This window comes from Rattus norvegicus, chromosome X (assembly GCF_021556685.1).
Source record: "Rattus norvegicus strain SHRSP/BbbUtx chromosome X, alternate assembly SHRSP_T2T, whole genome shotgun sequence".
NCBI lineage: Eukaryota > Metazoa > Chordata > Mammalia > Rodentia > Muridae > Rattus > Rattus norvegicus.
This window is the reverse complement of record NC_141554.1, coordinates 80,059,820-80,087,285: the sequence shown is the minus strand read 5'-3', so window position 1 is coordinate 80,087,285 and position 27,466 is coordinate 80,059,820. Positions and strand designations below refer to the sequence as shown.

General features: G+C 35.7%; 1 protein-coding gene across 2 annotated transcripts; it reads right to left on the bottom strand.

Annotated features, from left to right (window-relative positions):
• Positions 1–3,179: 3,179 nt before the first annotated feature.
• Lpar4 (lysophosphatidic acid receptor 4) lies at positions 3,180–16,672 on the bottom strand. 2 transcript variants are annotated; one of them, XM_087599417.1, is made up of 3 exons: positions 16,150–16,672; positions 13,145–13,246; positions 3,180–6,879 (listed from the first exon to the last, which is right to left on the bottom strand). In XM_087599417.1, the coding sequence occupies exon 3, from the start codon at positions 6,800–6,802 to the stop codon at positions 5,690–5,692; it is 1,113 nt and encodes a 370-aa protein (XP_087455543.1). In that variant the 5' UTR covers positions 6,803–6,879; positions 13,145–13,246; positions 16,150–16,672; the 3' UTR covers positions 3,180–5,689. The 2 variants fall into 2 exon arrangements, with proteins under 2 accessions (XP_087455543.1, NP_001100410.1); NM_001106940.1 differs by having other exon boundaries at positions 3,183–6,879; positions 16,300–16,671.
• Between the last annotated feature and the right edge of the window lie 10,794 nt (positions 16,673–27,466).

The window sequence follows — 27,466 nt, the reverse complement described above, 5'->3', positions numbered from 1 at the left end:
ACCTGGTAGGAAAACATTTACAAAATCCCATACAAAGGAAACAGAAAATATGATGGACTAAACTAAGAATGGGCTTCATTCTAATGACCAGCAAGACAACTAGTGTTTGTGTGTTTCGAGACGAAGGCAGTACTGTAGTAATACACACATTGAACCAAGGGGAAATTTCTGATCGTTGGGTTCTTCTTTTAATTATGGAGTATACTTCATACCAGCACTAGTTCTCAAGCTGTAAGACTTTCAACACATTCCTTAACTCCCAGTGTCTTCTGTTCCTTTCCTTATAGAGAAAATAAAAGTACCAACTTCACATAGCTCTTCACAGTAGGTGGCTTCTGGCAGGGGTGAGCATAGGGAAAAAAACTCTGTTGTCTTTAAGGGGCTGGACACTGGGAGTGACCATGCTCTACTGAGTGAAAATATGGGCAACACAAATTAGACTTGATGTATTTTCTCTCTCTTTTTGCCTCGTGTGTGTGTGTGTGTGTGTGTGTGTGTGTGTGTGTGTGTGTGTGTGTGTGTGTGGCAGAGGGCTCATAACAGTGGGGGAAATAGACCTGAGACTACTGGGAAGTGAGTGTGATCAGTATACATTATGTGAAATGCCCAAATATTCAAAAAATGTTATGCTGGTGGTGGAAATGCCAACCTAATAATACTTTAATAAAGTTTAAAGCAGATAAGGTATTTAAGACAGAAACTAATGTATGCATGCATTCAATAAAGCTTAGCTGTTGTTATATTCTATTAGAAAAGAGACTCTCTGCATGCCTCACTGAGGTTTAAAATCCAAAGGCTCCTAAGGGCCTGCTCTTGTTGAAGTCCTGTTCTTGCAGTTTATTATTTACTACATAGCAAGTTACTTAGGTTTCCTAAATGTTAATTTCTCATAAATAACAATGTCAATGGATACATTCAGAATTGTGTATAGGTTACTTTCAGACATATATGGACAGTTTAAATGTATATATTAATATTGTTATTATTCAAACTTTTTCTGGCCCCTCTCTAAGTCAGAGTAAGCATCCATTTTGTAAAATGTTTTCAAAAGAAGTTGGGGACACTTATCCTTTTTGTTAATGACTACATTTCTAACATTAAAAACGTATTTGTGTTGAACATGGTGGCACATACCTGTAATCCTAGCATTTGGAAGGCTGAAGAAAAAGGACTCTGAATTGAGTCCAATACAGAATATATATTGAGACCATGACATAAAAAAAACCTGTTCCTGAAGTGACAACTTCTGTCTGCATGGGTCTGGCTAGGTCCTCTGCATAGATGCTCTGGTTGTGTATTCTTGTGGAATTCCCTACAATGGGAATGGGAAGTGTCTTTGACCATTCTGTCTGCACTTAGACCCCTTTTCTCCTACTGGGTTGCCTCTTCCAGCCTTGATATGAGGGTTTGTGCCTAGTCTGACTATAACTTGTTATATCATGTTTGGTTGATATCCCTGGGAGGCCTGCTCTTTTCTCAAAGGAAATAAAGTAGATGCCAGGGAGATGAGTATTAGGGGTGAGGATACTGGGAGGACTGGAGGAAGGGAAAGTTGTAGTCAGGATGTATTGTATGAGACAAGAATAAAAATGTTCCTTAAAATTCATAGCTATGGATAGGTTCAAAGTACATGCTTAACAGACACACACAACTATGCTCAAATCACTCTGCCTTACTACCCCCATATTTAGTTTAAGATCCTTCAGTGTTTTAAGTCTCAATTTTCTCACCTACAGAAAGTGGCCTCCCTCATAGGACTGATAGGAATTAATAAATTGTGCTTAATATAATATCTAACATGCAGTGAACACCACCATCCATGTAACCCCAAACTAATAAGCACCATTAGTTTACTCAGCAGGAATATGCTGTGTTTCAGTGCTACAACCATCACAGGTGATGTAGGGATCCTTTTTCTACTAGATGAACTCAGACACAAAGTGAGGAAGGGGGGATATTTGCCTAAATGAATAGATGGGTATAAGTACAAAAATTTAGGCTTTCAATCGTTCTCTAATACTACACTTTGCTAAGAGGAAATGGGGCACAAAGACGCAATGTATATAGACTCAGTACAGGTTTTGAACAACAGCTGTTCAGAGCTTCATAAGCAACTTCAAAACAATCATTAGCTCTTGTGAATGGCGCCATAATGAAGCGGCACTGTTGTAGTGCTGACGTCCATTCTTTTAGTTATATAGCCAGTAGTGGTAGAACTGGATAATGTGGTAGCTCTAGCTTTCTCTGCCAAAAAATATTTATGGAGACTGTAAAGTCAAAAAGCTCTGTTCCTGTTCTTCATGGCACTTAGTCAGAAATACAAAAATTAGTTTCCCCCAAACTCAGAGTTTTATCGTGCTTGAAGAGTACCAAACTTCACCCTTTTCCATGAATGTAGAACTTCTCATGATGATCAGTGAAAGAAAAGTACTTGGAAAGCCATTATAGCTGGGTATGTCTGTGCCTACGAATATGACTGGAATATATATGGTTCCATCCTAATAATCTACTTTATTGCATTCCCTTTCAACCATTCTAATAACAATGGATGCTGTGACAATAGTCATTTAATTTCTTAACTATGTACACCCTATATTAATAAGTATTTCTTTTGGTTAGTGTAAAAAAAAAGAGATGGAAAGAAAGGGTGCATTGTTGAGGCCCTACCATGAAACAAGGGAGGCTGATGCTCAACAGATAACTTTTACTATTTACTGTGGCAGTCATTCCCCCCTCACAACCTCATTGGCACTCTTGCATATCTGACAGAAAGAAGGAAAATAGAAGACAAAGGAAGGGGCGGTCATTCACAACTTTCACTGTATTAACACCACTTCTTTTTTTTTTTTTTTTTTTAACCAGGTATCAGGGGTTATTTCTATAGGTGAAATTACTGGAAGGTTTAAAAAAAGCCATCGGGAAACTAAATGGATTGCATGAAATGTGACCAATCATGCTAAGGTGTAGGGGGTTAGAAGCAGAGAAAGAAAGTAGAAGGAAACAGATGTGAATCAAATAGCTTCTGTCACCATGTTTTCAAAGACATGGCCTAGGAGTTCATTAAAAATTCCGTATTTTAATAAGCTTTTTCTCAACGGTTAAGATGAATTAAGATAAAGGATAGATATCTTTGGGTGCCCTAAGAACAAAGAATTGAATAAATACATAACTGACCAAAGTATAATACCTTAATAATCCAAATATGTTTTATTACATTTAATAAACATTTAAATGAAAGTTGTAATTACAGCTGAAGGATTACCTGTGCTTATAAATGTAAAATAAATTCAACTTTACAATTAGGTATACATTACAATTTGTTGGTTACATTATTCACACCACCATTTTTATTACTATCGAGTTATATTAAATATAAAAATGAAAATTAACCAAAATAAAGGAAAATATGAAAGAGTAAGCAACATTAAACATGGAGATTATGCAAAATGCAAACGATTTCTTAAATGTATTTCATGTGAATTCAGTTAACATCCAATTCAATAATTTGATACCATAATGCTAAAATTCCATAATTTTAACAGCTAAGAGTACAGAGAGTTCACATATAGTTCAATATTACCAAAAAAAAAAAAAAAACACAAAAAAATACTGAAGGAAACAAGCAAGTTTTTCCTACTTTGATTACTAGTTTGAACTTGTAGTGTTAACTAACAACTGAACTCCATCTAACTTAACCTACTTTTGTCTAACTGAGCCTACAAGCCTTATGTACTCCAACAGTCACCATTCTCTGCAAGACAATATAATGCATAGTTATTTTTAGGAGTTTAAATCATGAATTCATTTTTACTATTGTTCTATTGTTTTAGCAACTTTTTTTTCAGCTAGTTCCTAACCCAAGCCCCAAATCAGCAGCCTTTAACACTGCATTGTGCACACAAATTTTTACTTTTTTTAAAAATTATTTTTAAGCCTACAAGTCACAGGTTAAGGAATTTCAAGAATTTTCTCATTGTTTTGGAATTTTTTACCATTTCATCATTGTTTTGTGGTTTTTAATTTAACCACTCTCTGGCACAAGTTCAGCAGTATACAACATGTGTTATTACTGGATGTTTACTTGAAATTTTCGGATATTTTTTAATTGTCACATTTTGTGCATATTATTTAAACTGACTGATGCATATTTAAGGTATATCTACTATATACATCAGAAAAATAATATTGTAAAGATTCTTATTTGTTGTTTAAGTGAGTTCCAAAAAGATTCTTTTATAAATTTCAAAATGATGTTTTTATTAATTCCCTCTCAAACTTGGTGCCAATTGTGCAGTTGCCTAGATGCATTTTGATCCAAGGCATCATCTGCAAGCTGTAGCACTTGGGAGTTTTATAAATTATGTATTTTTCTACATGTATGTATTCAATCCTGTCCCAGACACAATTTTAGCAGATTTTGAATTGAATTATACTAAAATGTTTATTAAAGTGGCATAGTACTTTTAAGTTTATAGAACTTTAAAAATAGTAAAACAGTGATGCAAGTGTTAGGAACTATTTTTTTCTTATTTGATTTTTTTTCTTTTCTAGTTTTGTGGGTTTTTTATTAATTTTTCTTTTTGGTTTTTTTGTTTTTTGTTTTTTATTAATGTACACATCTTTTTCAATATGCTCCCAACCCGAGCACAAATTTAGCAGCACCTTGGCTACAATGTGCTCCAAAATTTATAGAAAAGAGTACGTATTTCAAAGTTACAGCTATCTAACCCCCACCTCAAAAACTACTCTAAGATATCTTGCTGCTATTACTCTGTTCACTTACCTTTTCAACTTGCTCCTGACCTGGACACAAATACTATAGAGCTCTCTGGCTATACTGTGTCCCCAACATTTAACATGAAGAATAAATATTTTATACAAGTCAGTCCCCACCCCCATAAAAGATAAGTGAAAATCTTAAGAAATATTGTAGTGTTGCTTAAAGTTTAATTGACACTGTTAATTTTATGAGTTTTCCATTTGATACCTGCCAGGCACATCTGCAGCAGCTTTGAGGATTAACAATTTCATATGAAAATTCTAAAATTATTTTAAAGTTTTAAAAGCTGACACTAATTGTAGTTACTATATATGTGAAAATGTCTAAATTCCAAATTTTCCCACCCATATTCATTCAAACACTTCATTTATGTTGTTAAAATCTAGATAAAATTTGCCAATTCTTTAAAATTCAACATATTTCTATTTCTCAAAATGTCTTACTAACATTAGCTAAAAATAGTTCTTTTTGTAAAATAAATTCAATGATAATTCAAAAAAGGAAAAAAAATACTAGCATATATCAGTAGTAACACAGACATTTTTAAATAATCCCTGAATTTGTTCTATATTTATAGGCCCAACCCAATTACCAAAATTACTGGAATGCTTTTTTTAAGTTTTAAAATAACCCCACATCACTAAAAGTCAAGACCACTGGTCATTTATGTAATGAAAAGTCAACTCAACAGAAGAGTCTGATCTGTTTTGGTTGTTGTAATTAGACTTGACCTATAATTACTGAACAAAACAATATGTACAATAGTGTTCAAACAAATGTATCTGACTGCATTTGGTACATTAATCTATTCTCAGTATCATTAGCTTCAATTTGTTTCTCTTATTTATAGCATAGGAAGAAAAAATCATAAGAGACACTGTAGCTGAACCTGAAAGACAATTCCTGTGCCTAGAAGGTGGATTCCAGCATTAGTTCACCACCATTATTTGTTGTTTGATCACTAACTTCCTCTTGGATAGCTGGAAGGGAAGGTTTGGGGGTCAGAGGTGTCTCAGTCTTAAACAGCGACTCCATCCTTATGTGTGTGTTGATATAAAAGGATTTCTGAAAAGATTCAAGAGTGAAGTAATAGATAAAAGGGTCAAAGCAACAATTCAGAGTTGCAAGGCACAAGGTAATCGGGTACATTATCTTTGCAAACCTTTCCAATAAGCAATTAGTAATGGCTTGGGAACGTACCAAGGCATATAAAAAGAGAACAGAGTTATATGGTACGAAGCATACCACAAAAACTGCCATATGCACTGTGATCATCTTCAACACTTTTTTCTTATTGGTCCCAATTTGAGACAATGTTGCAGGCTTGCGGAGGGTTCTAAGCACCACAGAAGAGCAGGAAACATTCAATATCAGAGGAATGATGAACCCAACAACTTCAATGAATATGGTGATCTTGGACAGGTAAGTCTTCCAGACACGTTTGGAGAAGCCTTCAAAGCAAGTGGTGGTCGCATTGTTGACGTTAGTGGTGGAAAACAAAGACGCTGAAATACCACCACTGAGGACTAGGATCCAGACTCCAGCGCACACAATGGCGGAATTCCTCCTGGTCCTGATGGTACGAGATCGGAAGGGATAGACAATGGCTAGGAAACGATCCACACTAATGCAGGTGAGGAAGAGCATGCTCCCATAGATGTTGGTGAGGAATGCAGTCCCTGAGATCTTACAGAGGGTGTCACCAAACGGCCAGTGGCGGTTAAAGTTGTAAAATATTTTGAAAGGTAGGGTACAGACAAAAAGCAAGTCAGAGAGGGCCAGATTGGTGATGAAAATAGCGGTCTCACTTCTCATTTTCATGCGGAAGCAGAAGACAAACAGGGAAGCACTGTTGGTTATTAAGCCCAGGATAAATACAACACTATAGACAGCACCATTCAGATTATACTTGAAGGAGTCGTCAACAATGCAAGTATTATTGGCAGTTGCATTTCCCAACCTGGGTCTGAGACTTGAATTTAAATCTTGGAATTGGAAGTCAATAAATCTTCTGTCACCCATGGATTTTCCCAGAGAGCCTGCTAGGTGCAGGGGTTCACCACTCTTGAGACTAGGGACCAGTAGAGGGTGTTTTCTTCCTATAGAAAACAAGATAGAATGAGTCACCAAATCGGCCTTCCCTCCAAGATTTCTGAGGAAAAAAATACATTCTGCACACCCAGGCAAGAAAATAGGTGTTTTCTATTTGACTTGAGAAGTACTGTTTGATCACATACTACATCTAAATGATACAACAAAGAATCTATCTTGGACATGACAGAGAGCACACAACACAATAGCTATATCATTGCAAAGAACATGAATAAAATATATATTCATCAAGGGAAAAAAATCAAACACTTAATAGCTAAGATGCTGCTAATACGGAATTTGCAGATCCATTTTCTCTTTTTTAAAGATTTATTTTATTTATATGAGTACACTGTCACTCTCTTCAGACACAACAAAAGAGGGCATCAGATCCCATTACAGATGGTTGTGAGCCACCATGTGGTTGCTGGGAATTGAACTCAGGACCTCTGGAAGAGCAGTCAGTGCTCTTAACCACTGAGCCATCTCTCCAGTCCTGCAGATCCATTTTCAACTTCCAAAATACATTGGAATTGGAAGAGGATTTGAATGACATTTATTCAAAATCAGAAGTCACATTTTTGATTCCTAAACCATAAATTTTTTTCAAATAACCCAAATTTGTACTGTTTGTTCTCCAATATTATAAAAGTACCTTGTCCAATTATTAACTCTATTGTATAAGACAGCAGGTGGATATGAGGCCTCTAGTGCATGCCCTAAACAGCGATGAATATGCTATTGAAGCAATTTATTGGTTCACCTTTTAATTCTAAATCAGAAGCTCAGAATACATGATCCCTTAGTTAATTGTCTGATAGCTAAGATTTCACTGTTTTACCAACACGAAATGGACTCCATTGTTTTGTTTGTTTTAAGAGATAAAGATATGAATTAGAGTGGTTAGGGGTGGGAACTGGGGAGGAATTAGGAGAGGGAAAAAGAATATGATCAAAATATTCTGTATGAAAAAAATTCAAGATTAAAAATAAATACGTTCCTTTACTGTGTTGTGTCACTTGACCATTCTGAGGAAGAGATTAAAATATTAAACTCATTTTCTTCCAACACTAAGTGTTCTTTTTCTAGCTATACACTAAGCCTAACATATATGTTCCTTTTATTTCTCCTACTGTTTTTTCCATCAGCCACATCCATGCTTTCATCTGCTAAAATGTACCTGATCAATATCGACTTTTTCATCGAACACAAATGACAACAGAGTGTGGTGGATTGTGCCTATAACCCTAGACACTTGGAAAGGCCTAAGCAAGGAATTCATGTATGTTTGAAGCCATCCTGAACTACAAAGTGAGTTCTAGGTCAGCTTAGACCACATATTCAAGCCTTGTCTTGACATCAAAAGAAAGTTCCAAATGGTATGTGAAAGTTGAGGACCAGAACAGTCTCCTCATTCCTTGTACAAAATTTCATCTGGCCATTTAGAGGCTTTCTTTCCCAACATTTCTATATATGGTAGTCATTAACTCAATTGTCTGTTTAAATATGTAGGTCAATAGGATATGAAGATACATGTAGAAATAAATATTACCAACTTTCTCCTGGGTTAATAGATACTATTGGCTATTCTGTCTTTCAAATGTGTCAAATAATACACTGTGGATAAGTAACTGTTGAATGATTCTTTTGAGTAGGGATATGAAATGAAAGTGGCCTTTGTTCCCTGACATAACCAGTAATGGGTTTTCACATGATTGTGTTGTAAAATACAAATGGCTGTTTTCTGAAGTGATTCCCTTTCCACTTTTCCCTTCAAAATACCAAGGAAACAAGCAACAATCCCTCAGATGTATTCTGGAAGGGAGTAGAAGAGAAATCCTCTAGAAATACAGAGGACTAAAGTCACCTCCCCGAGTATCCGATATGAGAAAAACATACTTAGCTTGAGAAAAAGTCATTACCCAGAGGGAGGGATAACATCCATAACATGGGGAAAAGCAATGAAAAACTTATCATTATGATAGTGTTCTAGTTACAATTAGAACTTGCCATCCTGAATTGTCCTTCAATAAGTCTTTATGGATCACTCACCTAAAATCATGTTCCTTCTTGGCCATTTCATCATACAGACCTAGTTCAACTTTTCCGCAAAGCAACCCTGATGTACAAACAAAAGTAATAGTACAGACCTTGACCAAGTCAAGATTAACAAGATGGTCCAGATAAGGAAGAAGTACCAAAATAGGCAGGGAAGTCAGAAAGGAGATGAAAAAGAAAGAGAAGTATGGAGAGAACTTGGGAATGAGAGGGTAAGGACAATTGAACTTTTTGAAGCCATCCATTTTGTATTAAGAATCTTAGGAGGGCTTCCTCTAATCTCATCCTCATCACTAGATTTTATTCATTTTGTGTTTGCCAGACAGAAGAATAGTTTTCAAGTGCTGTGTTTAAGACAGTGAAGCCAATCAGCTGAAACCGGAAGAACCTCAAAAATCTCAGTACCTGGTGCTCAGAGCTACAGACGAAGTTATTATTGTTTCTGATTTAATGTATAGTCACGCTCGCCAACGCAGTGGTAGAAAAAACATACGAATGCCACACTTCTCAATCTTTTCAATCGTTTCATTTACTATTTTAACTTTGTTCTTATCTAGTAGTCCAGAGGACTCATTTACACTAAAAAGACTATTTAAATTTTAAAAATCAATTGCTGGAAGAAATCAAGAAGACAGTGAAAGAAATAATTTCCCATCAACATAGTGATATACTTTTAAGAATTTATAGAGGCTTTAAAACTCAACATTAAAACCAGGCTTCATTCATGATCTCTTACACTCACCGTATACAATAAGCACTGCTAGGAACTTTATTTTACTTAGTAAAAGATTTCGTATAAGAAGGCTTTCCACCTTTTCCCAGAGCCCCTCCAACCCTATCCCCCTGGTTATATCTGTGCCAAGAGCACATAGTTCCCTGGCCATATCTTATTTTCTACTTTCCTAGATTAATATTCTGAATAGCTGAGTTTTGTATTCTACTTTTACATTCAGTTTTTTTTCAGAAATACAATCATTTCATTTTATTTCTTAATTCACATTATTAAAAAAATTAACATCATAAATAATAACTGCATTATGTTTATGGAGTGCAATGTGATTTATAAATGAATACATATTTATATTGACGTAATATAAGGTGATTAAGTCAAGTTGATTGATAGATACACCCACCACCAAACTTCAGTTTTATAGCCCCCAGGACATATGCATTACACCCACAGCAGGCAGTCTGTAAATGCATGACACTTCTACTCTGTTGCTTTGGGTAATCAAAACCTGTGGGAGAGAGGACCACAGACAAGAAAGCAGTACAGTCTCACTCCTAAAGAGAGAGCATGGGAAAAGTGCCACTATGGCTCTATTCATAGTTCTCCCTTGCTTGAACACACACCACCTTTACTGTCTAGCAGGGAGGGTGTGGTGTCGGGTCTTAACACAGCACTGGAAGCAGAAAGATCTATTTCTGACTCAGACACAGTTCAGTCTGTAACTTGGCTATACTGTTTTCTCTTTCCTGTATAAACATTACCACTGAGCCTCACAGCTAATGCTAGGAAGATTAAACAAGGCTATGAGTAGTTTGGTGAACTTGCCAGTTCCAGCCCTACAACAAAGGAACATTATAGAGTTTGTTCCTTTCACCCATGACTAGAAATCTCAGTCTTTCTTGGTATCTTTAAATTAGTATTAGAAATGTATCCTTCATTTAATTCCTAGTACAGCAAAAAGTTCCTTCTTGGGTTTGAAACCTTAACTACACTATTTACTAATAAGAGAGCAATCCTGGAAGGGGCTCCCATTGAACAACCCACTTACAGCTCCAGGTTTTTTAAATAAGAATTGTATTTGCCTCTTGAGCTAACTGAAAATAAAGAAAAATAGTCAAGAAACAGGGCCTGTTTCCTTTTTCCTAAGTGTCTAACATACTGTCCACTAAATGTACAGGTCAATACTTGAGTGCTCAAAGAGAGAAAGAATTAAAGAAAAATAGCCTACATAGTTAACTGCATTTTCTTCTATAGCATCAGACTACTGTCTTGTAAAGATGTTTATAACCAATTGTTCCAACATTATGGACTAAATGAGAGATCAATATTAGATAGACATACTTTTATTGATAATGGTCAGAAAGCAGGTCATCTGGAGGATAGTCAAAAAGAAATTCAAAGGGGCAACAAGATGGCTTAACAGAAAAAGACACCTACCACCAAATTTGACAACCTGAGTTCAATCCCTGAAGTCCCATCTTGTGCAAGGAAGAAAGGAACTAACTCTTGTAAATAATTCTGACTTCCACATGCAGGACAGCATTCAAATGTGTGTGTACCTGTAAGCATGTACACATACGCTCTCTCTGTCTCTGTCTCTTTGTCTCTGTCTCTCTGTTTCTCTCTCTCTCTCTCTCTCTCTCTCTCTCTCTCACACACACACACACACACACACACACACACACATACTTGCATGCACACACAAGCAGAAAGCCAGAGACATAGGCAGAGACAAAGAAAGATCTTAAAAAGTAAAAATTTAAAAAGAAATCTTAGAGTAAGGGTCAACAGAGAGAAGTATAAGAGAGTAATGTGGAGGTGAATATGATCAAACCGTTATACACAGTCATGAAAATGTCATAAAGAAATTAATTGTTTCTTACAGTTAATAGACAATAATATTTTATATAATAAAAAATTTGATCATCATTTTAACTCTTTGAATATCAGAGCCCTTTCGGAGAATTCATAATAATGTCCATATTTTTCTGATGCCTAAAAATAATGGTGGATACCAAGTTTGAACCACTAGATGAAGAAAAGACACTTTTGGCCTTATAAGGATTATTAAGTACATAGATTACTCCATAACCTGCTTAAATTTCGTAAGTTCTGTTGAAAATAAAATTATAAAATCTGGCATAAATCCAATACCCTAGAAAGCCTTGACTTACTTTGTTCCTAGCCAAACACAGTCAAGAGGGTAGGAAAAAAGCCCAAAGGCAGAGTATACTCAAATTGTCTTGCTTTGCTCCATTTTTAGTGAAGTAGATCAAGTCAGAGTGCTCGTGATCCCTAAAGCATTTGTTTTTTCTGCTTTGGTCACAACTTGTGAAAGCTGAGACAAAGTAAACTGAAGCCTCTTGTGTCCTTGATTATAGGCATGCTACAGTGAATCAAATCCAAATATTCACAAATATTACAAAAATAGAACTGAAGTCCATTCTGGTGGAGTAGTAGGAACTACATCCAGACTTGTGCTCTTCCAGTGAGTGGTCGCTAACAGATAAGATTCCCGATGGCAACAGTGTAGGCCAAGTCACAGGCATAGGTCACCTGCATCCAAATGATGTTCCTATGCACTGGTTAAGGTTGACCTATCAGTCTTATGTTTTGATACAATTAAAATCTCTTTGAAAAATAGCTTATTTCTATAGAGCCTGATTTTTACCGAGATAACTAAGGTCATTCTGTCCCCATGAGGAATGAATGAATCTGAAAACATCAAGAAAGGGCAGAAGCTCTCGTGTGACTGGAACTCACCTTTAGTGACTAAATTCATCATATATTTATTTTTTTACCAAAGACCTAGTGTTTCCTACTAACCCTTCACCTGATGACACAGGCCAAGCCTTAGGGAATATTGTGGTTTAATAATCAATATGACATGACTAAAGATTGCATCAGAGCTACTAAAGCAGAATTTTCCCTAGTACCTAGTTATAGAGTAAGAAAGCTGCAGAGAAATTGCACAATCTAATATGATGAAATTGTCTAGAGCCTTAAGACTCAATATCCCATCTTAGTAGAAGCCCCAGATATTTATAGAACAATATCGGGTTTTCTGCAAAGATCTCATTTCCAAATTCTGCAAGACTTATAAATGCAAACAGAACTCAGATTTATCCCTGTATACAAACACACAAAGTATAAATTAGTACGAACACAAATTCATTTGCTATGCTAGGGTACTATCACTGATCATAAGAAGAAAAGCATGCCTTACATCAATCTATCTTCTGTCTGTCTGCCATCTATTTTCTATCTGTCAATGGTAAAGAAGGATTAAGTCAAAGAATGTTGAAGAACATTCATCTTAAACAAAATTGCCTGGATCCTAAATACATAACCATAACACCTCCACTTCCTCTATTTATTCTGGAACTTTGAATCACATGATCTGTAATAATATAAAAGCACTAGTTACAAAAAAGAATTGAAGAATAAAATGAAAAAAAAGGTGAAATCTGAACAATGGTACTCACATTAGTTAGTTCAAACCAAACTCTGACACCAGATTTATCTGAAATGTGGATAATCAATGAGTTCTCTGGAGACAGGTGTTCAAAGAATTCCTCGAATGAGTGCTGTGGAATAGAACATCCATAAAGATAGCTCCTCAATAAACTGTATGCCAAAATTATGAGGTAGATGAAATAATTACCTGATATAATAATTACATGCTATAATATATAAGAAAACAACTTATTTCCAGATGATAGTAAATGTCTTTGACTTCATTATAACACAATTGAAGATAGCAGTTATTCTCCAAACTTACCAGGGCTGCATACATGTCATAGTAGTATTGACTGGAGTCCAAAATTTATGAGTAACTTAAAGATAACTAGTGACAAGAGTCATAACAAAACTCCCATTTCCATATATTGAAAAACAATAAATGAACAAAGATTTCTTTAGTGGTCTAAGGTTATATTGGTATGTTTTTGTTTTTGTTTTTTTTTTTCCTGGTGACAACTGTTATGATTGGACAAAAGGTAAAAGGAAGGACGACTGGGACAAGTGTGGATTCCAGTGCCTTGCCCCTACCCTGCAACCCTATTAAATTTCTTTCCCTCCTGAACTGCATGAGAAAGGCTTCCACTACTAGATATTTGTATATCTACTGAGACTCACATGTCTTCATAAAGACTCCTAAACTTAGTTTACATAGCATATATGGACATTGAGAACCATAACTCCGAACAGCATACTCATATAAAACAAGATAGGCATGGTGCTGGAATTCATGCAAGTGGCACCTACATTTGGATCGTTCTCATTGTAGTACTTGTAACCCATAATTATCTTATAGTACAGACTGATAGTGTTATTACAGCTCACCCACTTCTGAACAAATGTTGGCCTAAAACAAAGCAGGGTGTTAAATGAACCAACAAACCTCTCGAAATAACTTTTCTTCACGTTAAAAAAAAAAAAAACCTAAACAAGTAAAACAGACAACCTAAGTACACAGAGATCAACTTATTATTAAAAAAAATTGATTTCCATTTTTCTCCAGACAGCAATATTCCTGAAATTAAATCAATATCAGTATGGTTTGCCTGAAAAGAAGACAGAGATATTAGCATTTCCTTCTTTTATGGGCCTTTTTTCTTGATGTAGACTACACATAAGAGTCTTTTATTTGGAATATAAGAATAATAGGAGATTAAATAATCAGAGTTTGCATAATTGAGATTGGTTTAATATCCTCATCACAAGTGAACTATAGGACGTCAGTGGAAATTATTTTCTAGGCCTCAGTTTCTCTTCACTTTCCATATTTGGCCCTGACTGAAAGAGGCCTTCAACTGGGGCCACAGTAGAGTCTTCACTGGCTGTTCCTGTCTGTCAGTTATTTCACCTGCTTCTGCTTGTCATGACAAAAAAATAAATTAATTAAAAAAATAGAAATACCAAAAGCCTGGAATGAGTCATTAATTTTTTTAGACCCAACGCAATAATTTTTAGGTCAATTTGAATGTCAGAAATAAATAGTATTGATTACTACTGGAAGCTTAGATTTAAAGAGCAAGGTGACATTTACACCCTAAAGTCTTCCTCGTGCCCTCATCTTCCCTGATCTCTGTACCGCCTATTCAATATCAACTTTAATTGTGACGGTCTCAGCCCTTTAGTCCTCCTACCTGATCACCTTGCCCCTTAAAGTGTGGGGTTAAGAGCCTACCCCAGAACAGAGCTCTCCGCAATAAATAAGACTATTTGTGCACTCTTCTCATCAGTTGTTTATCCCTAAAAGCTGAAGCTCTATTCCCAGTGCTGAGTGGCCTTTTATTAAGTTCCTAATTTTTAGTATCAATGTTGACAATTATAGGGATTTTTTTCTTCCCCATTCGAGGGCCAAAAAGAGATTGTATATGATGACAGAGACTAAAAGACAGTGACCAAATCACAGCAGGAGCAGCAAACCTCAGTGCATTTTCTCCCACAAAGGGAAGTGAATAGATTAAACTTTGTCTAAGCCTGACTTGAGTGTTGCTATGAGGCATCTTCCCAGTCCCCCCTTTAACTTAGAGAATACACATTCTGAAAGGCTGCCCTGATTGTTCCAAAAGGGCTTTCATTCGCATCTCTGATTGGCAGCCAGGAGGTGCTTTAGAATATAAGAGCCATGAGGTTTATCAGCTGAACTCATCCTTTGCAAGAGTGCAACTTCTCATCTGCAACAAGACGGAAGGATTTATAATCGATTTCTGACGGGGGAAGCTGTCAGGATGTTGTTCTGAAAAATAATCATGTGGAAAAGCCACTGGATAATTTTGACTGTAAGTTACTATTGATGTTTTTATGTTACTCAAGGAAAGGGAAGATGCATTATTTGGTAAAGCAGCAAAATAGATAACATTATCAACCTTTGACATACTCGAATTTTTTCAATTTCTCTGGTCTTTCCCACACACACACAGAAATCATGATAAATTATGTAGCTGTATTTCCTCCCAAAACAGAAATTACCTAACATAATTACTAATTAATTCAACAAGTCCTTTCACCAAAAATATTTAAAATATTCATAATATGCAAGCAGAGAATTTTAAACATGTACCATCATTATTTCATTTACATGGCAAAAAGCAATTAATTTCACATATAATAGAGAATTCTATTTATGCTAGAATTAAGTTTTCATTCAAACATGATTCCTCCTTTATGGGCAAGTTCATGAATTATTCAATATAGCAAATGTCACATTCTCCATAAATCAATTAGGCATCAAAGGCATGTAGTGTATAGTTTTACTAGAAGAAACCTCATCATAATAAAAGCCACGTTAGCTCACAATCTTTTGTAAACCAAAGAAATATAACGCTAGCCAAAAGGCTTTCTAACTTATTCTACCCTGTGATTTTGAATCAGCTCTTTAAGATTGTGTTTACATGAAAGAACAGCCTGAAAATCCTGTCTCTCTTCCACTGAAACAATATTAGTACCAAAACAATAGAAATTCTTGGTTTTTTTCTTTTACCATTTAACACGATGATCCTTGTTCAGTACTTCAGAGCTGAAGTCTAACTTCTTTTCCCAAACACTCAAAGCATCAGTGTTTCGACTGAAGTTTGTTCCACCATCCCCCACCCCCAAACGCCAAAATCAAATCTTTCTCAAAGAGACTTACCCCAAAAAAGAGTGTGCTAGATGAGAGAATGTGCTCATGCCTGTAGATAGTTAGCTAATAATCATGTAAACGGGCAACTCGCACTTTGGAAGAGCATATTTTTATCCATTAAAAAAAAAAAACAAAAACAAAAAGAAAAACAAAAAAAAAAAAGGGAAAGGTTAGTCCAGCCCAAAAGGAGCAGACTCTGGGCTGCCGCAGCTCCTTACTGCAAACCGCTCATTCTGAAAATGTGAGCTTATTTACATTTATCTCCTTCCCTTTGTTAAGGACTGGCCCTCTTGAATGCTGTAGCCCGCATGCCTTTAACAAACAGGACACAAGAAAAGGCCCAAAGTCCTTGCTGGAGCCGAGGGCCGCCGGGGGAACTCTTGGGGGTCTCAATAGGAAATGCTTTTCATTGGATAAGGAGGCATTATTAGGAGCCGTGATCCCGCCCAATCCCCTCTGCTTCATAGTTCCCTTAGTCACCAATCGCTGGACTGAAGAAGTTTTTCCTTAAAGAGCATTGCCCAGGAAAAGCAGTTTCACAGTCAAGAATTAGTGGCTTAAGTGCCACTTGACAATTTAAAAAGTGTCTTTCCTGACCAATTAATTCACAGAGAAAGCTTGTCTGCCCGTCTTTGCGGCAGGACCGCTACCCTCTTACAATTCTAATGAGAAGGAGGAGGAGACAAAACTCCAAAATGGGAGGAGCAGCCCATGTTTGCTCCTAGTTGTTTAAAACGATCACAGAAATATTAGTAAGAATTAAGGAGCGGGCAGGAAAAAGACAAAAGAAACGGGGAATGCATGTTTATTACAGTATGCATAATTAAATTTCTGTCATTCTACAAAATTCAATTTAATACCATAATCACTTAACCCAGAACAAAAAAAAAAAAAAGAAAGAAAGAAAGAAAGAAAATGCCCTCAAACTATCCTGGTAGAGATGTGCCTGCGTCCCAGAGCTATAACACTTGCCTCACATGATCCAGGCAGTGTTCGGTAACAAAAGAAGAGCCATTTCTCTTAGATAACTGCGTGGCAGGAAGTCTAATTACCATGACATTTTCAGAAGTTTACTAAAAGTAAAGTAAATAGTTCAGATGCAATCTGTTCATAGAGAGCTGTTACCATCAACTCTACCGAACTGTCTTGGTCCACACTGCTTCTTCCTAACTCCCCACTTTTCTTTCTTCTCCTCCCTCTCCTTGATCTGAGTTTGTTGTGGAAACTTACCCCTTTGTAACAGCCATTGCTAGCCTTTCCCTACTACCAGCAACCCCCGCCCCATTCCTTTCTCTACTTCCACACACTGCCAACACCACCACCAACAGCAACGCCCTGCCCCTTCTTAGGAATGAAACCCCTTGGCAGGAATAGTTGCTTCCCCTTTTCTGGGCAGAGTCATGCCCCCAGATGAATGGGAGTAATCTCCATCTGCTTCATAACTTCCACATAGTTAAGCTAAATCCCAAATAAGATATGTCTCATTCTTGTTTATCTTCACTTTCTCTTCAGACTTGTTTTGGGGCTTCCCTTACTAACCATCTGTAACAAGTCATTGTGAAGTTAACACTAGCCTTACTACTTGTAAGTGACTGAAAAATCCCTTTTCTACAGCATCCCCTCCCACAGCCCTGCTTTCTCTTCCTCACTATCTACCTCAGGCTAGCACTGACTATATCTTCACAAGTTGTCTTCCTTCTCATTTGCTCTCGGCCTAGAGCAGCTTCTGATAAGCTGAAAAAGTAGAAGTTATTCTTCTGCAGAACTTCCTTCTCTACTTGAAGGCAAAAAGACACAGAGTATTGAGATACCAAAGAGATTTAAAAAAAACATTAAAGTAGGTACAAGGAGGGTGAGTTCTGCACTAGTTCAGGGAAGAAAAACAAAGTACCAGAGTGAGTGCCCAAAGAACTTCCCAGATAATGTGAGGTTTGAATAGGGTCTTATGGATGACCAGAACTTAGGTAACACAAAAATGAAAAGGTACAACTTTCTAGGCTCTTTGTGAGAAATGATGAAATGGAGAAAATGAGGAAGGATCAGGGATAAGGAGCCTGGCTGTGAAAACAAAGGTAAGGAGAAGAAGCATTCCAGAAACATGCTATTGTAGCACAAGGTGCAATAGACAGAAGGTCACCTTTATCTCTAGTGATGCTCACTCTCTCTCCCGATCCATCTACCTCCATTTTTCCTTATGTGATGCTAATGTCTTTCTGGTTTATCTCCCAAAGGACTTCTTAGGAAGGTCTTTAAGTTATCACATACCCTCAGAGTATCACTCTTTCTCTGGCTAAACTTTGCTTTCAAAGACTCGCTTCTGTCTCTCAGAGTCATTTCTGATTTCTCTCACTATTTATATTTCCAACTCTCCTGACTGGAACACACTACTCATCTGTAGCAGTTCCTTCCCAACTGTAATTCTTACTCCTTCAGATACTTTCCTTGTAACCATGACTTCATGGAACGCTCCCTTGGTCCCCAGTTTAGGTCAATATTCAATATGTGTTACAGTATTACAGATTTTTCTTCACTGTATTTATTGAAGACATGACATCAAATGCTTTATATGACTTATTTGCATGACAGTTTGATTATTGCTAATGTCTCCCCATTTAAACTCCAAAATTCTATCCCTGCTTATTTGCAAATTACCATTCACAAAAATCCCTCTTCCTGACCCTTTCTCTTCACCAAAAAAAAGAAACTGTTTTGTTGTCGTTGCTGTTTAACTTTCCTGCTGAAAACCATGTGATTTCATACATATTCAGACGAATCCACCTCAAGGAAGGTGTTGTCTAAGGACAAATATTCTAGACACACACACACACACACACACACACACACACACACACACACACACACACAAAGGATAAAAAAATCCTTTGACAAGAAACTAAAACTTAGAGTCTACCAACCCCTTTCCACACTGCAAATTGTAGATTTGCTTGCTTTGGTATCTGAAAGGCAGAAGGAGGGGGAATTAAAGCTTTTTCAGGGTGTTTTCCAAACAGTTTGCACTGGTTTACAGCCACCCAACTTAATCCAAAATATCCTTTTAAACAGGCCTTCATTGAGGTGCTGATGTTTGTTCCAGAGGGGGTGGAGGATGAATATGCAGCCGAAAAAAAGTGCTTTCAAAATGACTTGGGAAAGTATGTGGCTCACTTTTTTATCTGTTGGTGAGGAAAAGTAGCTGAAATATAACTAAGTTCCAAATGTGAATTTACAAACTTGAATCTAAACAGTCAGACTCTTAGGACCTTCACACTCAAACCTAAATCAAGTTTTCTTTCTTCCAACCATATCAAAAGACTGGGTGAATTCTCCCTAAGTGCCAACAGCTCAAAACCATGCTAGTTTCCCTAGAAACAGTTCAAATGGAAGCAAAGGATTTTAACTACGCCTCTGGATTAGAGTCTAGCTAACCATTTTTGGTAACTTTCAAAATCTGTACGATACATACTGCCTATGCAAAGCCCTAAGCAGTGTCCTAGGGAAAGGGAGCTGATTAATTGCTAACTTTGCACTAATTAGCTACACAACCTTTTGCAAATACCTTGAAACCTTTCAGAAAACAAAGAGTCCTCTAGCCATTCTTTTGTATACAGTCTTCTTTTGTTTCAAGGGGAGGAGGGGATCAAGAGGTCAGACTCCCCACCAGTTCATTTAGGACACTGCTTCCTTGAAAGAACAGGAAAACAATTTTCAAGCACACAGACTCTGGAAGAATTTTTTTTTTAAATCTCATCCTTCTTACGAGGTCACCTTCACCTCTGTCTCTTAGCTGTTTTTCAAACCGATGGGCTTTCCTTCTTCTTAACTGAGGATCACTAATAAGTTGTTCCCATTGCTTACAGGCAAGCCTGCTAGACATAGAAAAAGAGCTTCTTGAGCAACTGAAGCAAAGAGCCAGGCAGTCTTGAATGCCTGGTGGAAACTTGAAATATTTCAAGGTAGTAATAATCATGATGATGAAAATATAAAACATTTCCTAAGCAAACTATACTCCAGGAACTAGTTTAAGAATTATATTGATATTTCATTCCCTAATATGCACAGCACTCCATGGTATGATTACTGTTCTTCCTAGTTTATACCTGGGAAAATAAGGTGCAGAGAGTTGAACTAATTTTGCAAAGATGAATTGAATTAATTTGCAAAGACTCACACAACTACTAATTTTTCTTTGAATTCTCACATAGCTCCTAATTTCTCTGTGAGTTCTGATAATTTTTACCTAATCACCATAATCACATTTGTCTTTGATAAAGCATTCAGATCTCTCCACATATCATCTTATTCGAAAACAAATACCAGAATTATACCCTTTGTGATACAAACTGCTCACTAGAAATTGAGAAATCTTACAATGAGTAGCTGACGAACTTTTCAAAAGTGTTAAAGATAAATTTTAAAAACTCTAAGGATCTGTTTTGAGAGCTAAAGTTATCAGCTGACATTTTCTTAAAAACCCAAATATGAAGGTTTTGTTTTTTTTTTATTGATTAAATTTTTTCTTGAACCATTACATACCAACCACTGTCACAGTACTCACTTTCTTTCACCTCCTTACCACATTATCTACTTTCTTTATAAACCTCTTTCACACATTCCTCTCTATCTGTTTGCTTTTGGGACATTGAGCTTAATCAGGGCCTTCTGAGTGATTATGGGTTTGGAGGTATGTGTTGGAGCCTGGTGAGCTCAGCACTGAGTACAAATAATAACAATGATTATACTTCTCCCAGAAATCCCCAACAGTCAACAGTTCAACATTAAAGTGTGAGGGTGCTGTGAGCCACTCCCTTCTCCATGATTGATTGTTGACAGGGACTGCCTTGTGTGTGGCAATCAAGGTAACTGTGGTTGTGAGTTCACCATTGCACTGGTCATGCTGAATCTAAAGGATGGCATTTCACAGCCTTTTACCCTGTCTTCTGGGTAAATCTTACACAGTTCCTACTCCCTCTGCAATGTTCCCTGAGATGTAAATGTCTTATTTACAGCCGAACCATCAATAGTCACTTATTCTCAGCATCTTGGGCAGCCATGAGTCATGGCATTCACTGTTGTCCAATATAAAGAGAGGCTTTTCTGGTTGAGGTTGAGAGTAGACTTTTTCTATGGTTTTAAACATACATATATGGATGGCAGTCCGATGCTATGTCAATTTAAATCATAATAATATGTTCCTCACACCTGGGATGTTAACCAAACTTACACTAAAAGGCACAGGTTCTTTTCCAAGGAGCAGGCCTGACATCCAATCAGAAAGCAGTTGGACACCTCTACAACATCACAGCACATCTTTCCCATCCAGCATATTGGGTTTTTGATTCACAGCCTTCAGAGCTGGGTAAAACCAATGGTGATTTTTCTCATTCAACCATACATTGATTCTTAAAGATGATGATGAGGGGTAGGGTAAGGGAGGGAGGTTGCAAGGGAGATAGAAGATTTTTGAGTATAACAATACTAATGAGTAGGTCTATCAATCCAAACTCAAGTAAATATAAAATCATGTTTAGTAAAAATATGATGTATATTTGAGTATAAGGTATATGTTGGAAAACCTAGAACAGCCACTAAAGAAAAATGCTGTTTAAAAAAAAAGCACCAAAGGGATTAATAGAAAAGGCACACTAGAAAGAAACCCCTTTGAGAATTGAGAGGAATATGAGACAACAAAAGCTATGAGATAGATATATTTTAAAAAGGCAAAATGTCGTGTATCAATATAAATATTTCAGCAGTAGCATGATTGAGTACAAAATCAAACCAAGTAGGCAGATTGTGAGACTGAATTACAAGACAAGATCCTTGGCTAGGGTTATACTCAGTAGTACAGGACTTGTCTAGCAAGCAAGGAAAGGCCGTGATTCAATCCTTAACACATAGGCAAAAATGTAAAAAAAAAATGCTTATAATCCTAAGCACTCAGGAGGATGAGATAGGAGAATTGCCATAAACTTGAGGCCAGCTTAAGATACATAGTGTGTTACAGACCAACCTGAACTACAGTGTAAGATCTTATCACCAAATGACTAAAAAGATCTACTTAAATGCCGGCTATAAGGCATGTACATACTTTACATTTTATAAAACGTAAATAAATTTAATGTAAAAAGACAGCAAAAATATATATCTTAAAATAATTACCAAAAATGAGCTAGAATTTTTATATTTGCATTAGAAAAATAGATTTTAAAATAAAAATTGAACATCTGATATTGAAGATAGGTAGGTACTTTTTTATTTTATGTATATGAGTATACTGTAGCTGTCTTCAAACACACCAGAAGAGAGTATAGGATTCCATTACAGATGGTTGTGAGCCACCATGTTTTTGCTGAGAATTGAACTCAGGACCTCTGGAAGAACAGTCAGTGCTCTTAACCATTGAGACATCTCTCCAGCTCAGATAAATGGATATTTTATGATACTATATTTGTACTTATAAGTAGAAAATCAAGATATAAGGCAACAGCTTCTGTAATATAGAGATAAGTAGACAACTCATCAATATTGAATAAAAACTTCACCACTGTTAATAATGGATAAAATGTCCACACAAGTGATCAAAATAGTTCTAGAATATTAAAAAAAATCAAACAATTAGATCTACTTTAAATATGTAGAACACAAAAGAAAACAACGTAGACTATACATTCATTTCAAGTGCATGAAATCGTAGGCAGATTACATGTTTAGACCATAGAAAATTAATATTAAAATCATGAAAAATATTCATAACTCTAGAGAAACTAAATTAGAGATAATCAAGAGAAAGAAATTTGTGGAATTAAAGTCATGTGAAGATTAAATAATACAGCGCTAATTACCAGTTTCTCAAAAAGAAATCATCATAGAAAATATTTTTAAATTAATAAACATGAAAATATATCAAAAACTTTAATTATTGAGCAAAAACACTTCTCTGAAGGAAATTTATATCTGCAAATAATATATTAGACAATAATAAGAAACTAAAAACTTCCTACTCTTTGACAATAATAGACAAATGACAGATAATTCATAAATTAGGTAGAGATGGATAAAGAAATAAGATAGATAGATCGATAGATAGATAGATAACTCAAATCCAAAGAAACTACATGAAAAGGATTAGCAATTACTGTATGTAAGTAAAATACTTAGTAGAAGAAATAGAAAAAATCATGAAATCTAAAAACTTACTTCTTTGACTAAATCAACAAAACTGACAAACTTAGCTAGACAAAGTCAGAGGTAAAAGAGTAAACACAAATATTGTTCTTACAAAGTAAAAGTATTATAATTAAAAATATTACAAATAATTGCATGTTAAATTTGGAATCCAAATCAAATAAATTCTTAGAAACACACCAATTATTGAAATGAGAAATAAATAAAAATGTACATAAAGACCCAGAAAATAGTCTAAATTTTTGTGTAAGGATTGCAATATATTAAGATGCAAATGCTTTACTGGTAGATTTTCCAATCATTTAGGAAATAATTATTTTTTGAATTATAATTAAATATTTATGAATAAGTTTTTTGAAAGATTTATTTATTTATTTCATGTATATGAATGAGTACACTGTAGCTGTCTTCAGACACACCAGAAGAGGGCATCAGATCCCACTACAGATGACTGTGAGCCACCATGTGGTTGCTGGGAACTGAACTCAGAACCTCTGGAACAGTAGTCAACATTCTTAACCACTGAGCCATCTCTCCAGCCATAGGAAATAATTAAAATCAATCCTCGCATACTTCATTAAAATGTAAAATAAAGGAACATTCAATTTACTCTATAAGACTAGTGTTTTGTTTCCTCAAAATACACACACACACACACACACACACACACACACACACACACACACACACACATTTGGACTGGAGAGATGGCTCAGTGGTTAAGAGAATGACCTCTCACAGCCATTTGTAACTCCAGTTCCAGGAGATCTGACATCCTTTTCTGACCTCTGCAGGTGCTGCATGAACGTAGTGCACAAACATGCACAGTACAAAATAACCACACATATAAAAAATAATTTTTTAAAAATTAAAATTATCAAGACTCATATAAAAATGATTGTTCCATGACTGTGGTAAATACTAAAGTACAAGGTTGCTTCAACATATAAAAAATCAAAGTAATTCATATTTGCAGGATAAAGGACAGACTATATTATATACAATAAAACAACAAAAATAATTGATACAATTCAATAGACATTCAAGAACACACACTAAACAGACTAAGCATAGAACAGAAACTCAATATGCTGAAGGACATCTTTAAAAAACAAAACCCAGGGCTAATGTCACACTCAATAACGAAAGACTGAAAACATTCTCCCCCAAATCAACAAGAATTAATGTCTGTTTTAAGTATTTTACTCAATATAGTACTAGAAAAAAAAAACAGGACAATTAAGCAAGGAAAAAATAAATATGACCCAACTAAGAAAAGGAGTAAAGTATTCAAACAGCATAATATTACATTTTTAAAACACTGCAGAGAGTCAGAACACAACTATTTAGGATAAACAATACTGGGCTGGAGAGATGGCTCAGTGGTTAAGAGCACTGACTGCTCTTCCAGAGGTCCTGAGTTCAAATCCCAGCAACCACATGGCAGCTCACAACCATCTGTAATGAGATCTGATGCCCTCTTCTGGTGTGTCTGAAGACAGCCACAGTGTACTTACATAGAATAAATAAATCTTAAAAAAAAAAAAAAGAGAATAATACCATGGGGTTTCAAAATATAAGATTATTATATAAAATAATTTCTATAAACTAGTAATGGTCAATGTACAAGGGAACTAAGAGAACAATTTCATTTACATTTATAATAGCAAAATTCTAAAGAAAATACTTGGGGGTTCATCAGGTAAAAGTGTATACTACTCTCAGAGGACCCAAAGATGCTACAGCTGGGCAGAATTGAGGTACACGAGGCTTGATGTTCCTGGTTTGGGGGTCAGAGGAGACCATGAGGGTGGAGAGAGGAGTAAGATGTCATGGCTTAGGAGTCAAGGAAGCATAGCCCTGAGAGCTGGCCAATTGGGGTTAAGAGCAGCCCAGATGAAACATAGTAGATATCTACTAGTGCTGCTTAAGGCCATGTAAATATAAAAATTGTGTATGTCTTTTACCTGTGAACTAAATAGTCAAAGGTGAGACAGAAACCCCAGAAAGAGATTAAATTTTTCTACAACATCAGAAATAATTACCTTTAAACAACACATACTTTATATTAAAATGCTTCTTTTAAATGTGTATTTATACAGATTTGAATTTGTACAGCATGTTATATGAATCTGTAGACATTCAGTCTTTTAAAGAGTCAAATAAATTCTTAAGATTATAAAAATAGTTACATATGTACACATGTACAAGTAACTTCACTCCTTAAAATATATTAAAAAAATGAAATGTGTATCTGTCTAAAAACATAATAATATTAATAACATTGTCATTTGTAGTAGCCCCAAATGGAAAAAGAACAAATGTTCATCAATTCATAAATAAAAACATAAAATGTGACTCATCCATACAATGGAATATAAGTTAGCTTCATAAAAATTAATTACTGGCTAGGCTAGGTAGCACATGTCTTTAATCTCAGTGCTTTCTGAGTTCAAGGCCAACCTAGCATACATAGTGATTTCTACAACAGCCCAACTCTATAGAGAGAATCTACCTCAAAAGGGAAGAAAGTATTCATATATCCACTAAAGATTAAAATATTCTGCTAGGAAAAATGTAGTCATAAAGGATCACAGAATGCAGTTGTATGAAATATCTAAAATACACAGATCTCTAGAAAAAGAAAATTAGTTGTGTGGTGGCTACATTGAAAAGAACAAAATGTATAGTGACTAGTTCTACATTCTAAATTCCCTTTAAGGTATTAATACTTATAAATCAGGCTCTTGTGACAATTATACTGTTCAGGAATGTATGAATATCAGAATCATTTACTTTAAGTGGTAAAATTTAGAGATATATAAATTATATTTGAGTAAAATTTGTCAGAAACAGAAAAATAAAATCCAAAATCTAAAGGGTTTTCAATTTTTTGGAGTTTGTTGTTAAATCTAACCAATTGTGTTCTCTCATGACTATTCTTTCTTGTCTATTTTCTTTGTAAAACATTCTATTGAATTTGAACTCAAAATAAAATGACTTCAAAAATTTCATTACAGTTTCTTTTTTCTAATTTATTCATTTATTCTATATAAGTACACTGTAGCTGTCTTCAGACACACCAGAAGAGGGCATCAGATCCCATTACAGATGGTTGTGAGCCACCATGTGGTTGCTGGGAATTGAACTCAGCAACTCTGGAAGAGCAGTCAGTGCTCTTAACCGCTGAGCCATCTTTCCAGCCCTCCATTACAATTTCTATTAATAATTGCTACCAAATCTTAATGCACAAGATACAGTAGAAGATGTTGTAAATGATACAGAGATTTCAGTATTTGACTCTCCAACCATCTGGCTGGTTTGAAACCGAAAACACTATACCACAAGTCAAGAGAGAGGGAAATCCAGCTGAATGTATCAGAGGAGATTTGACAGAGGAAACTTTCCAGCCTTAATGATGAAGAGGCATTTGATTTAGTGCAATGGCACTCGAGACTGAGAAAAAAAAATAGGTGAACAGAAATGCAGGCAGAAAAGGAATTCTCTGCAAGGACCTAAACTATACAATGGCCAGGATAACTTCAGTTACCATGGGTCCTGGAACATCAAAAAGTATAGTGCCTTTAAAATATATGATAATTCCTGTTCCCCACCTCTAGCCTCCAATTTATTTGAATGAGTGAGGCTTTCTTATGCTCCTCCTCATACTTCTGTGCCTCATAGTTGTTAAGGAACTTAGGTTTTATGGTCCTGTAGGGTAATAAAGTAATTCATTATTATTTTGCGTTCAACAAAAGTAGAATTAAGAAACATTCTAAGCCCTCTTATCTCTCTCTCTCTCTCTCTCTCTCTCTCTCTCTCTCTCTCTCACACACACACACACACACACACACACACACACACACACACAATATCAAAAATTCCCCTGAAGATTTTGTATTTCAAGAGTTTTAAATTATTATGTTTCACAATTTAGAATAGTTTCAGGTCAGGTTTACAGAAAATTTGAACAGAAAGTACATAGAGTTCC